Here is a 16,986-nt window from a genome sequence, read left to right on the forward strand (position 1 = left end):
CTGCACCTCCCTGGATCCTCCAGTCCTCGAGGGCCCCTCCCGCCAGCTTCTCCTCTTCTCCCCCCACCTCCCTCCTACACCCCTAGGACTGAGGGGGCCTCAGAGGATGGAGGACCTGGCCTGGGAGCCCCACAGGTTTCCCGGGCCCACTTGGGCAGGGAAATGTCTCGGAGGATCAGGGTTCCTCTGGGCGTGGGAACCCCTCCCCACTCCTAGCCACCCCTCAGGGGCGCCAGTCCTGTCCAGCCTCCACTGTTCCTCCCCTCTCACTCCCCCCATGTCCTCCCTCGTCGCTGAGGGGTTCTTCCTGTCTCCTTAGGCGTTCAGGTCCCCCACTAGCGTCTGGCAGGCGCCCTAGTTGTGGGGAGACAGGAACTCCACGTCCTCCCCCACTGCCATCTTGACCGGAAGCCTCTAATTTTTTAAATAAAAATTTTTTTCAGCTTTATTGAGGTATAATTGACAAATAGCATTGTGTAAGTTTAAGGTATACAATGTGATGATTTGATATATGTATATATTGTGAAATGATTACCACAATACGTTAGTTAACGCATCCATCACCTCATGTAGTTACCATTTATTTGTGGTGAGAACATTTAAGGTCTACTCTCTTAGGTGATCTCAAGTATGCAACACTGTATTGTTAACTGTAGTCACCATGCTGTACATTAGATCCCTAAAACTTCGTCATCTATAACTGAAATTTGACCAACATCTCTCCATTTCCCCCAGGCCCTCGCAACCACCATTCTACTTTTTTTCTATGAGTTCAACATCAGGGGTGCAGATATTGCTTCAAGGTAGTGATTTCATTTCTTTCAGATACATACCAAAAGTGGGATCGCTGGATGATACGGTAGTTCTATTTTTGATTTTTTTGAGGAACCTCCATACTGTTTTCCATAATGGCTATGCGAGTTCCTGTTCCTACTAACAGTACAAGGGTTCTCTTTTCTCCACATATTCGCCATTGCTTGTTATCTCTTGTCTTTTTGATGATGGCCATTCTGTCAGGTATGAGGTGATAATCTCGTTGTGGTTCTGTTTTGCATTTCCCTGATGATTGGTGATATTGAGCACCTTTTGGTCTACCTGTTGGCCATTTGTATGTCTTCTTTGGAAAAGGGTCTATTCAGGTCCTTTGCCCATTTTAAATCATATTATTTGACTTTTTGCTGTTGAGTTGTATGAGTGCCTTATAAATTTTGGGTATTAACCCCTTATCAGATATATGGTTTCCAAATACTTTTTCTCTTTCCATAGGTTGCCTTTTTATTTTGGGCTCCTTTTTTAACCACTGTATTTCTTCTCTATTAGAGAATCTGCCCTTGATCATACTTAACCATTTTCTGCCAGAGAACTTTGTCCTTGTGTATTTTAGTTGTTCAGTAACTGATTCCTAGAAAAAAAGAATGTTCAGCAGCTACTTCTCAGGAAGCGTGAAAAGAGGTTGCATTTTTTAAAGTGGATTAGTATTTCAATTAATATGATTTTGCCTTAGTATCTTTCTAAAAACTTTAAATGAAATTTGCATATGGATGGTGTGATGAGTGAAGCCTAAAGCTAACTGGTGTAGTTGGGTATTAATTAGTTACTACCCACATCTCTGGTAGACCATGTATCCAGCAGCAAAAATAGATAATCAGACCTGTAGTATGCCTAGCCAGAAAAGGCCAGGCTGAGGTCAAGTATTGAAATGTCATACTCAGAGCTCCCTCACCAAAGGAGGTCTAGGCATGAGACCATGAATCTTTACCCCTTGCTGGTTCTATTTGATTACAGAGGCATGGCACTGGCAAAGCTTTTAAAAACTTGTTTCATGTTTTTAAAATCCTTGGGAGCTACAGAGTGGGTGTTCAGACCAAAAAGGCTGCTTCCTGGAGTGTTTATGCAAAGGGTCATTTTTAGAGAGTTATGAAGAATGGAATTGGGTCTGACGTCAATTCTCAGTGTGCTTTCTCTCCCCGGAGGAATAGCCCATATGTAGAGACAGATGTGAGACTGAAGTCTCTTTTACATATAAATAATGGTGGGAGAGAATGAGAACATTACTGTGAGTTAGAGGTTGGGGAAGAACAGAGTTTACTGTAAGCCAGAGATTACCAAGTTGTTTTTATACGCGCTTTTTCAAACATTCAATTGTGTATAACCCATAAGCCTAAATGTGCACAAAACATGAATGTACAGTAAATTAATAATAATTAATAATAATAGAACAAATACCTGTGTAATCATCCCAGGTTAAATACTAGAACATTACCAGCACCCAGAAGCTCCCCCAACAATTCCTTTTGATCACTATCCAGTTCCCCCTTCAGGAGTCTCCTGACTTTTATGGTAATAATCTCCTTGCTTTTCTCTTTAGATTTACCACTTTTATATGCATTCCTAAACAACATAAATTAGCTTTGTCTATTTTTGAACTTCATATACATGGAATCATATTGCATTTTTATGTGTCTTGATCCTTTTACTTAATGTTTTGTTTGTAATTACACATTGTTGAATATAGCTGTAGTTTGTTCTCTTTTATTACAGTAGAGTATTTCATTGTATGACTATATTATTTTACTTTTGATAGTTGTTTGGTTCTTTCCAGTCTGGACCAGCTGTAAATAATGCCACTTTGAACATTCTTTTTTTTTTAAACAAATTTATTTATTTATTTTTGGCTGCATTTGGTCTTCGTTGCTGCACGTGGGCTTTTTCTAGTTGCGGTGAGCAGGGGCTACTCTTTGTTGTGGTGTGCAGGCTTCCCATCGCGGTGGCGTCTCTTGTTGAGGAGCATAGGCTCTAGGTGTGCAGGCTTCAGTAGCTGTGGCACGTGGGCTCAGCAGTTGTGGCTCGCGGGCTCTAGAGTGTAGGCTTAGTAGTTGTGGCTCACGGGCTTAGCTGCTCTGCGGCATGTGGGATCTTCCACGACCAGGGATTAAACCCATGTCCCCTGCATTGGCAGGCGGATTGTTAACCACTGTGACACCAGGGAAGTCCCCACTTTGAACATTCTTGAACTTGTCTTTTGGTTCATGCATCCCCGTTGGATATACATTACCTTGAACCATGTGAAATTACCTTTTTTTTTTTCCTGCGCCATGCAGCTTGCGAATTCTTAGTTCCCTGACCAGGGATCGAACCTGTGCCTCCCTGCAGTGGAAGTGCAGAGTTCTAACCACTGGACTGCCAGGGAAGTCCCTGAAAGTACCATTTTTGTGGATAAGTCACATATTAATGATTCCATATGGTTCAATGTAATACCAAGGAGTAGAATTGTTGGATCATAAGAATTGCATATGTTCAATTTTAGTAGATTCTGCCAAATAGTTTTCTAAAAATCTTGTACCAACTTAATCTCCCGCCAGCAACGTATAAGAATTGTTTCACATTCTGGCCTACATTTGGTATTGTAATTTTTCATTGTAATTTTGATTTGCATTTCCCTGGTTACTCATGAGGTTGAGTACTGTTTCACTTGTTTTTGGCTGTTTAGATTTCTTCTTATGAAGTACCTATTCAAGTCATTTGCCTGTTCTTCTGTTGAATGGTCCATTTTTGCCTTACTGATCAGCAGGTGTTCTTTATATATTCTAGATATGAATACTTGATTGTTAATGTGTCACATGTATCTTCTTCCAGTCTGTGGCTCATCTCTTTACTCTCTTATTGGTGTCTTTGATGAACGGATATTCCCAATTTTAATGTAGTCAAATTTATTCATCATTTCTTTTATAGTTAATACTTTTTGTGTTTGTCTAAAATGACTTTTGCCATACATAAGATTTTGACGATAGTCTGCCATATTATCTTCCAAGAGCTTTGTTTTTCACATTTAGTTCTGTAATCCATCTGAAGTTGATTTTTTTTACGTTATCAGTTTTTTTATTGATGTATAGTTGATTTACAACATTGTATTAATTTCTGCTATACAGCAAAGTGATTCAGTTATATAGATATAGATATATACGCACATATTCTTTTTTATATTCTTTTCCACTGTGGTTTACCATGGGATATTGAATATAGTTCTTTGTGCTATACGGTAGGACCTTTTTGTTTATTCATTGTGTACAGAGGTCCAATTTCATTTTTCCCCCATGGATATCCAGTTGTCCCAGCACCAATTAGTGAAGAGAGATACTCTCACCACTGCTCTGAGGTGTCACTTCTGTCATAGATCAGTGTCCATATGTGCCTGTATCTGTTCCAGGCTCTGTTCTATTCAGTGGTCTGTTATATTCCTGCACTAATACCTCATTGTCTTAATTACTATAACTTTATAGTAAGTAAGTCCCCACCTTGTTCTTTTCTAAGAGTGCCTTGGCTATCCTTGTCCTTTTGCATTTCCGTATACATTTTAGACTCAGCTTGTCAAGTTTCATCAAAAAAGTCTGTTGGCATTTTTATTGAGATTGCATTTAATCTATCAATTTATTTAGAATTTACATCTTTATAATAGTGAGTCTTAAATCTAGAAATAAGGTTTATCTCTTCATTTAATAAGGTCTACTTTATTGTTTATCAAAAAATTTTTTGAGGTAAAATTCATATTTCAACAATATTTTATCATCAAATATACCATTTTAATCATTTTTAGGTATACACTTCAGTTGCGTTAAGAACAGTCACACTGTTGTGCAACCATCACCGCTCTCTACCTCCAGAACTTTTTCAGTGGCTTTCAGTACATTCATAATGTTATACAACCACCAGCGCTATCTAATTTCAGAGCATTTCATCATCCCCCACACCCCCCCCCCAAAAAAACCCATGTGCATTAAGTTGTCACTCCTCCAATCCTTAGCAACCACTAATCTGCCTTCTGTCTTCATGGATTTGCCTCTACTGGACATTTCATGTTAAGTGGAGTCACACAAAATATGGTCTTTTGTGTCTCATTTCTTTCACTCAGCACAATGTTTTCAAGGCTCATCTTTGTTGTAGTATGTACCCTTTTTAAGACTGAGTAATATTCCATTGCATGTATATAGCACATTTTGATTATATGAATATACCACATTATAAATTCATCAGTTGATAGACACTAGTCAATAAAATTCTATAATTCTTTATAGAGGACTTGCCCATATTTCGTTAGATTTATTCCAAGACACGTGTTTTCATATCCTTTTAAATGATATTTTTATAATGTAATTTGAAAATACATAATTTTTTAAAATGTAATTTAATTTGTTGTTTACCACTGTTATATAGGAACATATGATGTTAATTTTACATTCTATAAATAGTTTAAAGTTTGATAAACTCTCTTAATCCCAAAAATTTATGTTGATTCTTTTGGATTTTATATATATCAATCATATCATTGTGATGAATGAAGGACTTTTGTTTGTTTCTTTTCATTTCTTCTGCCATTTGTTTCTTCCTTGTATCTTACCCTGCTGACTAGAACCTCTAGTACAGTGTTGAACAGAGTAATGATAATAAGCATCCTTGACTTATTCCTGATTCCAAAGGAAAAGCTTTCAACCGTTCACTGTTAAATACGAGATTTGCTATATTTCTATTCATATTTCAAATGATTTTTATCTTAGCTGAAACCTGACATTCTAGGACAAATCATTTTTGGTTTTAATTTTTAAGAAACATCTAAATGAGCTCCTGAGGGTACTTCCCCTCTGATTCGGTCATTTTTGGCAGTCTTGATTTATGACTTTGGAAGTCACACTGACCTGAGTCCAAATATGGCTCTACTATAAACTCATGTGATTTTGGTTAGGATTATAAATCCTTTTAGGGCAAGAACTGCATGCTATTTATTTAATTCTGTATCATTAGCTTTAACTTATTAATGCCTAGTACATTGTAGGGGCTTAATATAGATCTTGAAAAAAATGAAGTTATATAATTTGTCTCTGAGTCTTGGCTTCCTCATTTATAAAATAGGAATTAATAATCCCCTATAGGCCTTTATATAATGATTTAAAAAATAATATGTGTAACATAGTGGCATGTAAAAAATGCAACTTTCCTTTGAGATTTACTTTTCTTTAGCTGACTATGTTAGTAATTAAGAGGGTTCTGGGACCCAATTTCTAATATTGAGTGTTGGGGGGTTCTCCACAGTAACAGCAATTCTCAGACACCATCTGGGTGTCTTACAATGCAACACAATTCTTACACTGTCTACTCAGAGATACCATTAGATTCCACAGGTTGAGGGCTCAGTCCTACAAGACTGCCCCCTTCTCCTGCCTACTTCAGACGCCAGTCTTAAGCCCAGGTTGTTACCTGTTTCTGACTGCCTGGCTACAGATTGGAGCCATGACCCCCTCCTTGAACTTTAGGTGCTGGTTGTAAGTCCAGGTTGTTCCCTATACTTCTGACTGGATATAAAGCAGAGGTTCCCATGACCCTCTCCTTGTGTTTGATTAATTTGCTAGAGTGGCAAACACAGAGAAATATTTTACTTACTAGATTATTGGTTTATTATAAAAGGATATAATTCAGGAACAGCCAGGTGGAAGAGATGAATAGGGCAAGGTATGGGGGAAGAGTGGGGATCTTCATGCCCTTTCCAGGTGCAGCACTCTTCCCGAATCTCCACATGTTCACCAACCTGGAAGCTTTCCAAACTTGTCCTTTTAGGGTTTTATGGAGGCTTCATTACACAGGCATGATTGATTAAATCAGTGGCTAATCTCCAGCCTCTCCCCCCCCCCAGTGACTGAAAGGTCCAACCTTCTTTTCACATGGTTAGTTCAACTGGTGACCAGCACCCCCTCCCATCTTTACAGGATTTCCGAAAGTCACCTCATCAACATAAGCTCAGTTGCGGTTGAAAGGGACTTGTTATGAATAACAAGACACCCCTTTCACCATTATGGCTTTGAAGGGATTTCAGGAACTGAGGACAAGAGACTGAATATTATAACAAAAGATGCTCCCATTGCTCTTATCGCTGAGGAAATTACAAGGGTTTGGGGTGCTCTGAACCAGAAACCTTGGAAGAAGACCAAAAAAAAAATTTATTATAAATCACAATATCAAAGTAATCATTCCCATCTTTGGGTTTTTATTTAATCTCATAGATACTTGTGTACTGTATTTTTTGGGGACTATCATTGATTTACAATATTGTGCTAGTTTCAGGTGCACAGCAAAGTGAACTTTGGCTGGGTGAGTGCATGTCTCACCCCTGCCCTCAGGAGCCTAAATAACACCCCAACACCCAGCACTCTTAGCTGAGTGAAGAGAGCACTGGTAACATTTTCTGAGGACTTAGATGTTTGTGCTTCTAAAACCCTGTGGGAATTCTTAAGATTACAGTTGATGTTTCTTACCCTGAAAGGACCTTTGCAATTACTGATGAAGAGTTGGCCTTTCTCTGTTGCAGATTGACATCAATAAATGCCATTATTTAGTGGATTTGGACACCATGAGAGAAACACTCCGGGAGCCAAAATATTCATCCAATAGAGAAGAATGGATCAACTTGGCCTACAGACCATTCCTTGATGCATCTAGGTATGTGGCTTTAGTCCTAAGAAATGTACTAGGATTAGTAAGGGCAAAAATTGGAATCTGGAATTGAATAACTTCCAGTCCTGGGCTAATTCTAGTAGCCATTTAATTTTATTTTTATTTGGGCCCAAACATCTTCTATTCTTGTCCAGTTCCCTGAGAAATCTAAAAGAGTCCTCTTCTTTTCTAGGCATCAGAGTGCAAAGTATATTCTGGTATCATTCAAATAACAGAATCTAAACAGATAGATCCACTGAAGAAAACACAAATAAGTGTTTGACATTGATTATTTTTGGCAATCAACTTCGGCTTTCTTAACCAAGAGTTTTCTAATACTGTTAGGAAGATTGACTGTGTTCTTTAAGGAGCTAGAAGTTCATATCCATTATTTTTGGGCTCAAGGCTCAGTCAGAGATGGGGCCAGGCCTTACTAGATTTTAAGTAGTGAGACCAAATAGACCAGGGCTTGGCTGGCTCTTCAGAAAGGCCTCAGAGTTCATGATAAGAGGTTGAGTCAGGATATCCAGGTGAAGGAGTTGGGGAGAGTTAGAAAGGTGTAGGTTGTCTGTGGGCAGAGGTCCAGGTAGACAGACAGTTAAGGAGGTCCAGGGATGCCTGGTGGGCAGAGCCCAGGATCCAAGAAATCAGGCAGAAACCAAAAGGTAGAGAGGACCAGGTCTTGAGAGGCAGGTTTGGGACTCAGAAACAGGGAAGAAAATATTTTCAGGAAGAGGGAGTGATTGGAACCTACTGATAAATCAAGTCAGTTTGATTAATACAACAACTGTTCATTGGATTTGGCAGCTGATAAAAGCAATTTTAGTGGAACGGTGGAAGCATAGGGACTTGAGAGATTGGAGGGGTCAAAGCAAAACTAGCAGGGAGGAAGGAGGCAAGATGGTAGAGTAGAAGGACGTGAGCTTACGCCTTCTTATGGAAACACCAAAATCACAACTAACTGCTGAACAACCACTGACAAAAAAACACTGGAACCTACCAAAAAGGATAGCCTACATCCAAAGACACAGAAGAAGCCACAGCGAGATGGTAGGAGGGGCGTAATTGCAATAAAATCAAATCCCATACACGCTGGGTGGGCGACCCACAAACTGGAAAATAATTACACCACAGAAGTTCTCCCACAGGAGTGAAAGTTCTGAGCTCCCCATTGGACTCCCCAGTCTCGGGGTCTGGCAACAGGAGGAGGAGCCCCCAGGTCTGACTTTGAAGGCCACTGGTATTTGACCACAGGAATTCCACAGGATTGGTGGAAACGAACTTCACTCTTGGAGGGCACACACTGGATGTTGTGCACACCAGGACCCAGGGGAAAAATTGGTGACCTCATAAGAGACTGGGCCAGACTTACCTGCTGGGGTTGGAGGGTCCCCTGCAGAAGCAGGGGGCGGCTGTGGCTCACTGTGGGGACAGGGGCAGTGGCAGCAGTGGCTCTGACAAGTGCTCATTGGCATGGGCCTTCTAGGAGGCTGCCATTTTCTCACCAAGACCTGACCCCACCCAACAGCCTGTAGGCTCCTGAGTACTAGGATGCCTCAGGCTAAACAACCAACAGGGTGGGAACATAGCTTCACCCATTAGCAGACAGGCTGCCTAAAGTCTTTTTTTTTAAGATTTTTTTTTTTGATGTGGACCATTTTTAAAGTCTTTATTGAATTTGTTACAATATTGCTTCTGCTTTATGTTTTTTGGTTTTTTGGCCCTGAGGCATGTGGGATCTTAGCTCCCTGGCCAGGGATTGAACCTGCACCCCTGCATTGGAAAGCGGAGTCTTAACCACTGGACTGCCAGGGAAGTCCCTTAAAGTCTTCCTGAATAAACAGCTGCCCGATAATAAACACACCTCCCAGACATGGCCCTGCCCACCAGAGGGACAAGACCCAGCACTATGCACCCAGTCCCTCCCACCAGGAAGACTGCACAAGCCTCTTAGACAGCCTCATCCACCAGGGGGCAGACAGCGGAAGCAAGAAGAAATACAGTGCTGCAACCTGCGGAACAGAAACCACAATCACAGAAAGTTAGACAAAATGAGATGGCAGAGGAATATGTCCCAGATGAAGGAACAAGATAAAAACCTAGAAGAACAACTAAGTAAAGTGGAGATAGGCAATCTACCTGAAAAAGGATTCAGAGTAATGATAGTAAAGATGATCCAAGATCTTGGAAAAAGAATGGAGGCACAGATTGAGAAGATACAAGAAATGTTTAACAAAGACCTAGAAGAACTAAAAAACAAACAGAGGTGAACAATACAATAATTGAAATGAAAAATACACTAGAAGGAATCAGTGGCAGAGTAGCTGAGGCAGAAGAATGGATAAGTGACCTGGAAGACAGAATGGTGGAAATCACTGCCATGGAAGAGAATAAAGTAAAAGCACTGAAAAGAAATGAAGACAGTCTAAGAGACCTCTGGGACAACATTAAATGCACCAGCATTCGCATTATAGGGGTCCCAGAAGGAGAAGAGAAAAAGAAAGGGTCTGAGAAAATACTTAAAGAGATAATAGTTGAAAACTTTCTTAACATGGGAAAGGAAACAATCATCCAAGTCCAGGAAGTGCAGAGAGTCCCAGGCAGGATAAACACAAGGAGGAACACGCTGAGACACATATTAATCAAACTGACAAAAATTAAAGAAAAAATATTAAAAGCAACAAGGGAAAAGCAACAAATAACGCACAAGGGAACTCCCATAAGGTTATCAGCTGATTTCTCAGCAGAAACTCTGCAGGGCAGAAGGGAGTGGCACGATAAGTTTAAAGTGATGGAAGGGAAGAACCTACAATCAAGAATACTCTTCCCAGCAAGGCTCTCATTCAGATTCAGTGGAGAAATCAAAAGGTTTATAGACAAGCAAAAGCTAAGAGAATTCAGCACCACCAGACCAGCTTTACAACAAATGCTAGAGGAACCTCTCTAGGCGGAAAACAAAGGCCACAACTAGAAACAAGAAAATTACAAATGGAAAAGCTTACCGGTAAAGGCAAACATACAGTAAAGTTAAGAAATCATCTGCACACAAATATATCAAACCCACTATTTGTGAGGAGAGCACAAATGCAAGATATTGGAAATGCATTTGATATTAAAAGACCAGCAACTTAAAACATTACACTGCTATATCAAAACCTCATGGTAACCACAAACCAAAAATGTACAATGGATACACACACAAAAAAGAAAAAGGAATCTAAACACAACAATAAAGTTAGTCATCAAATCAGAAGAGAAGAGAACAAAAGAGGAAGGGAAGAAAAAAAGACCTACAAAAACAAATCCAAAACAATTAACAAAATGGCAATAAGAACATACATATCAATAATTACCTTAAACGTGAATGGATTAAATGCTCCAACCAAAAGACATAGACTGGCTGAATGGATACAAAAACAAGACCTGTATGTATGCTGTCTACAGGAGACCCACTTCAAATCAAGGGACACATACCAAAAGTGAGAGGATGGAAAAATGTATTCCATGCAAATGGAAATCAGAGGAAAGCTGGAGTAACAATATTCCCATCAAAGCCGGAGACCCACTTCAAATCAGGGGACACATACTGAACGTGAGAGGATGGAAAAATGTATTCCATGAAAATGGAAATCAAAGGAAAGCTGGAGTAACAATATTCATATCAGACAAGGAACACTACGTAATGATAAAGGGATCAGTCCAAAAAGAAGATATAACAATTGTAACTATATATGCTCCCAACATAGGAGCACCTCAATATATAAGGCAAATGCTAACAACATTAAAGGGAGACATCAACAGTAACACAATAATAGTGGGGGACTTTAACAGCCTACTTTCATCAATGGACCAGATGGATTTAATTGATATTTATAGAGCATCCATCCAAATGCAGCAGAATACACATTCTTTTCAAGTGCACATGGAACATTCTCCAGGGTTGATCACATGCTGGGCCACAAAGCGAGCCTTGGTAAATTTAAGAAAATTAAAATCGTATCAAGCATGTTTTCTGACCAAACGCTATGAGATTAGAAATCAATGACAAGAAAAAAACTGTAAAAAAACACGAACACTTGGAAGCTTAACAATATACAGCTAATCCAACAGCCAATGGATTACTGAAGAAATCAAAGAGGAAATCAAAAAATACCTAGATAGGGCTTCCCTGGTGGCGCAGTGGTTGAGAGTCCGCCTGCCGATGCAGGGGACACAGGTTCGTGCTCCGGTCCAGGAAGATCCCACATGCCGCGGAGCGGCTGGGCCCGTGAGCCATGGCCGCTGAGCCTGCGCGTCCGGAGCCTGTGCTCCGCAATGGGAGAGGCCACAACAGTGAGAGGCCCGCGTACCGCAAAAAAAAAAAAAAAAAAAAAAAAACCTAGATACAAATGAAAACGAAAGCACGATGATCCAAAAACCTATGGCATGTAGCAAAAGCAGTTCTAAGAGGGAAGTTTATAACAATACAGTTTTACCTCAGGAAACAAGAAAAATCTCAAACAATGAAACCTTCAAACTAAAGCAACTAGAGAAAGAAGAACAAACAAAACCCAGAGTTAGTAGAAGGAAAGAAATCATAAAGGTAAGAGCAGAAATAAATGAAATAGACACAAAGAAAACAATAGAAACGGTCAGTGATTGATCATGGCCTTAAGTGGGTAGGGAGGGAAGGGGGAGGGCCCTGAGGGAGTGGAAGACCATGACAGGTGGTAGGGTCATGGCCTGATATTCAAAACATTGTCCGAATCAGGGCAGTAGCAGGAGAGAGCTTGAAATTCTCTTTCAAGCAGCAGCGAAAGTATGAAGTTCTCTGCGTCACACATATTCTTTGGTGCCTGACTTGTTGTCTGACATAGTATTTGGGGGGCAGGTTGCTATTGTGCCCTCATTTTTGTTAAGAAAACTATGATGACATGAGATCTGGGCCTGAAAATATCTCCAGCCCTGGAGGGTCAGTAGACCCCAAACAACCTTCCTGTTAACAAAGGGAAACTTAGTGGTTCACAAATACTGACCAACAGTACCTTGGTCACAGAATAAGCTCTGTTTATAGCAAATGGGGCAAGGGAGTATTTTTGAGGCAAATTTTTTTTCCTTCTGGTTTTGAAGGATTGAAGTGAGAAAGGTTCCTCATCTTCCCATTTCCCCTTTTGGTAGCACACAGGCACCGCAGCTAGTAGACATGAACTGAGAGCCCATTCGAGGCAAAGAAGCCTGATGCTTGTATGCTTCTCACTGGAGAACTGGAACTCTTTTGAGGGAAGAGCAGAAGGTGTTGGTCACCTTCCCATCTGCCTTGTGGTGAGCAGAGAGTGACCAGAGGTGACCACACAGTCACACAGTGATGTGCTTGAGCATCACTCCTCCAGGGCTCTCTGTGTTCAGCCGTCTCCTCAGCCAGAGGGAGCAGCAGACACAGTGGGAGACCATGAAATATGAGGGCCTTTCCCAGGGGTGCTACTCACTGCTCCTCACGGAACATCCTGCTTCCCTAACAGGCTAGATATTAAGGGCAGAAATAGAGCATGACTAGCTCAGTTTGATAAACGTTTGTTGGACATCTTCTACATGTAAGACTATGTAGACTGTGTGCAGGCGAGGTGGCTGCCCTGGGAGTTTATAGTTTACTTGGGGAGGAACACCGTAGTTCAGAGAGGTGCTGTTGGGGCATCAGAGGGAGGGCTTAGTTCCAGCAGGCTATGGTGAGAGGGACTAAGGAAGACTCCAAGAGGAGATGACATCTGAAGGTCACACTGGTGCTAGTATGGGAGGTGGATGAAGGGAGGGAACGTTGGAGGCATACAGACAAGTTGGGAGGCTATTCTGCTTGACTAGATGAGAGGTGATGAGAGAGTGAACTCAGCTTCAAAGGATGGATGGACTCAGGAGGCACATTTTTGCAGAGAAAGATCAGGCCAAAGTTTAGATCCCAGGAGCCTGCAACTTTCCCCAGTGACCTGTATCAAGCTTTTAATTTTTTCCCTTTGCTCTATTAGCAGTGAAGTACTAATCATTTTATTGTTTGCTTTCTCTGGCTGGGTTGGTCCCTAATCAGAAGCTTTCACAAGTTGAGCAGCACTTGCTAGAGGGATGAGACCCTAAGCTTATCTCGTTGTATGTCCTGTTCTCTTGTACGTCCTGTTCTCCTGTGGGTCCCTGGTGCAGCTTCATTTCCCATTTGCCCACTGAGCACACCTCTAGTGTAGGTGGAGGGAAGGAGAAGGCTATTGGGGAATGCCTTCACAGGTTTTTAATTTCCCATAAATTGTACTAATTTCCCCTAAACTGGAATTCTTTTCATGACCAAATGCTGAGAAAAAAAAGAAATCAGTTGGTTTAAGAACTGAAAAGGTACAGTTACTTGAAGGTATGCAAAGTATAGTGAAAAGAGCATGGGGTCATAAGACATGTGCATTTAATCCTGGTTACTTGTTGGTTGTTCTTCTCTATTCCCAAATTTCCATATCAGTAAAACAGAGATAATATTTTACATACTTTATGGGAATGTTGTAAGGATTAAATGAGAGCTGAAACTTGAACATGTTTTTAAATTCTAAAGTATTATATAAATGTCAGGCCTTCCAATGAATTAGCAGGCTGCCTGAAGTTCCAGAGTTATGCTGATTTTCTTTACATTTCTGTTCCTCAGCATTTCCTAGTATATACTGACCTAACTACAAAAACAGCAGGATCTTACAGCCCCATCTGCCACAGCCATTTGTAACTGTCAGCACTGTGACATCTCCTGTTGCTGACTTTGGGCCAGTCAAGCTGGACTGTACTGTCAGAGGCTGTGTGCCTCAGAGATACCACTCTGAGGTGGTGCATATGAAAGGCTCTTGGGAGACTGACCCTGGAATGCCTTTGAGCCTATTGAATGGGGCTGTTAATGTTTCCTCTGTCTTCTTGAAACAATGGTTTTTGTACTTTAGCTATTTATATAACAAGGAGAGTGAATGGTACTACCCACATGTAATAGTCACTCAGGTCTTAGACCCTCGATCAGGTGGGGCTGCAGGCCTACCTATTTATTATTTAGCTCTTCCTGAGAAAAGGAGGTTTTCATAAGCCTGTGACATACCACCATGTGATCTTTTTAGAAATGTAAGCAGGTTAGATGTTAAAAAATATATATTTTTTTTCCAGGTTTTTTATTTTATTTTATTGTGTTAATTAAATTAATTTTCATTGGAGTATAGTTGATTTACAATGTTGTGTTACTTTCTGCTGTACAGCAAAGTGAATCAGTGATATCCACTCTTTTTTAGATTCTATTCCCATACAGGTCATTACAGAGAGTATTGAGTAGAGTTACCTGTGCTGTACAGTAGGTTATTTTTTTTTTAACATCTTTATTGGAGTATAATTGCTTTACAATGTTGTGTTAGTTTCTACTGTATAACAAAGTGAATCAGCTATACGTATACATATTTCCCCATATCTCTTCCCTCTTGAGCCTCCCTCCCACCTTGCCTATCCCACCCCTCTAAGGTGGTCACAAAGCACCGAGCTGATCTCCCTGTGCTATGCAGCTGCTTCCCACTAGCACCCTGAGGAAACCATAATCCAAAAACAGATATATACCACAGTGTTCATTGCAGCACTATTTACAGTAACCAGGACATGGGAGCAACCCTAAGTGTCCATCGACAGATGAATGGATAAAGAAGATGTGGCACATATATACAGTGGAATACTACTCAGCCATAAAAAGAAACTAAATTGAGTTATTTGTAGTGCGGTGGATGGACCTCAAGTCTGTCATACAGAGTGAAGTAAGTCAGAAAGAGAAAAACAAATACCATTTGCTAACACGTATATATGGAATCAAAAAAAATGGTTCTGATGAACCTAGGGCCTGGACAGGAATAAAGACGCAGACATAGAGAATGGACTTGAGGACACGGGGCAGGGTAAGGGTAAGCTGGGACGAAGTGAGAGTAGCATTGACATATATACAGTACCAAATGTAAAGTAGGTCCTTATTAGTTATCTATTTTATATATAGTAGTGTATATATGTCAATCCTAAATCTGCCAGTCCATCTCTCCACTACCCCCTTTCTCCCTTGGTAACCATAAGTTTGTTTTCTACATCTGTGTAAGTCCCTAAAATTTAAATCTGCTTTCTTTAGAGTTCACTTTTAGTTCATTTTTTCTTCCTTCCTTTATCCATCTATCTGTCTATCTAAATGACATCCATCTAATCAGATATTTTTTGAACACTGCCAGGAACTGTGATGGAGCTTAAGTATATGGTGGTGAACAGAACACACAAATTCCCTGTCCTCTTGGACCCTACAGTATAATGGGGAGGCTGGCATTAAACAAATAACCATACAGATCAATCTGGAATTACAACCCATGTTAAGTACTTTAAGAGAAGAGTACGGGGTGCTGGGAGAGAAGGAGTCAGCAGCAGGATGTCCCTGGAGTCTTCTTTTTTTTTTTTTTTTTGCGGTAGGCGGGCCTCTCACTGTTGTGGCCTCTCCCCTTGCGGAGCACAGGCTCCGGAGCACAGGCTCAGTGGCCATGGCTCACGGGCCCAGCCGCTCCGCGGCATGTGGGATCTTCCCAGACCGGGGCACGAACCCGTGTCCCCTGCATCGGCAGGCGGACTCTCAACCACTGCGCCACCAGGGAAGCCCCTGGAGTCTTCTTTTATGTCCTGAAGCCAGCTGGTTAAGCAGGTTTGGAAATCAGAAAATATTTATTGAATAGCTATTATGTCCTTGTCACAGAGCTAGATTATTTAAGGGGTATAAGAGAAGCAGTTAGACACAGATTTTTACCCTTGAATAATTTACAACTTTTGTACTTACATATACAAAAACACCTTGAAAGGCCATAGATGGTGCCAGGTTGTGTGCTAGAACTGTGGAGGTTAGAGTGTACCAACCTCCTGTAGCCTGTGAAGGCTTCCTGAAGGAGGTGGTGCTTGAGTTGAGGCTTAAAGGAAAAAGAGGATTTGTACCAGTGATAAAGAGGGTAGAATCACATCTATAATTCAAGGAGAAGAAAGCATGAGCACAGGTGTAAAAATAAAAAGAAGCCTGTTGGATGAGGGGCCTGAGGATCCATAAAGAAAAGTTTAAGGAGTTCCCTGGCGGTCCAGTGGTTAGGACTCGGTGCTTTCACTGCCATGGCCCAGGTTCAATCCCAGTTGGGGAGCTAAGATCCCGCAAGCCACTAGCCACGGCCAAAAAAAAAAAAAGAAAAAAGGAAAAGTTTAATTTACCTCTTTGATTTAAATTTGCTTTTAGTTAAAGTGATCCGCAATATATCATCCAAATCAGAACACTTTTAAAAGTGAAAGGGGCCCTGCCCTGGGCGAATTGAGATAGGTTGTCATCCTGTTGTAATGTGGCCAGTATACAAGAGCTTATTCCAAAAAGCAGGATGGGAGAATGGAGCACATAGATGTAGTTCCTTTGCCCCACAGTCCATATTTACCATGTGGATTTGCCCATAGTTTACTTATTTGATAATCTGTGGACCTTTCTTGGTG

The 16,986-nt window shown here is 40.9% G+C and overlaps 1 protein-coding gene across 3 annotated transcripts in view; it reads left to right on the forward strand.

The window, feature by feature from the left end:
- The window catches only part of ALG9 (ALG9 alpha-1,2-mannosyltransferase), a gene marked incomplete at both ends in the record, with an annotated part of 87,529 nt that overhangs the window by 58,532 nt on the left and 12,011 nt on the right, over positions 1 to 16,986 (forward strand). For all 3 annotated transcript variants that reach the window (XM_079708722.1, XM_079708723.1, XM_079708724.1), the window contains one exon: positions 7,355 to 7,485. In XM_079708722.1, coding sequence (XP_079564848.1) covers positions 7,355 to 7,485 — 131 coding nt within the window. The remainder of the gene's footprint in view (positions 1 to 7,354; positions 7,486 to 16,986) is intronic.

Source organism: Hyperoodon ampullatus (assembly GCF_949752795.1).
Source record: "Hyperoodon ampullatus genome assembly, chromosome: 7".
Taxonomy (NCBI): Eukaryota; Metazoa; Chordata; class Mammalia; order Artiodactyla; family Ziphiidae; genus Hyperoodon; species Hyperoodon ampullatus.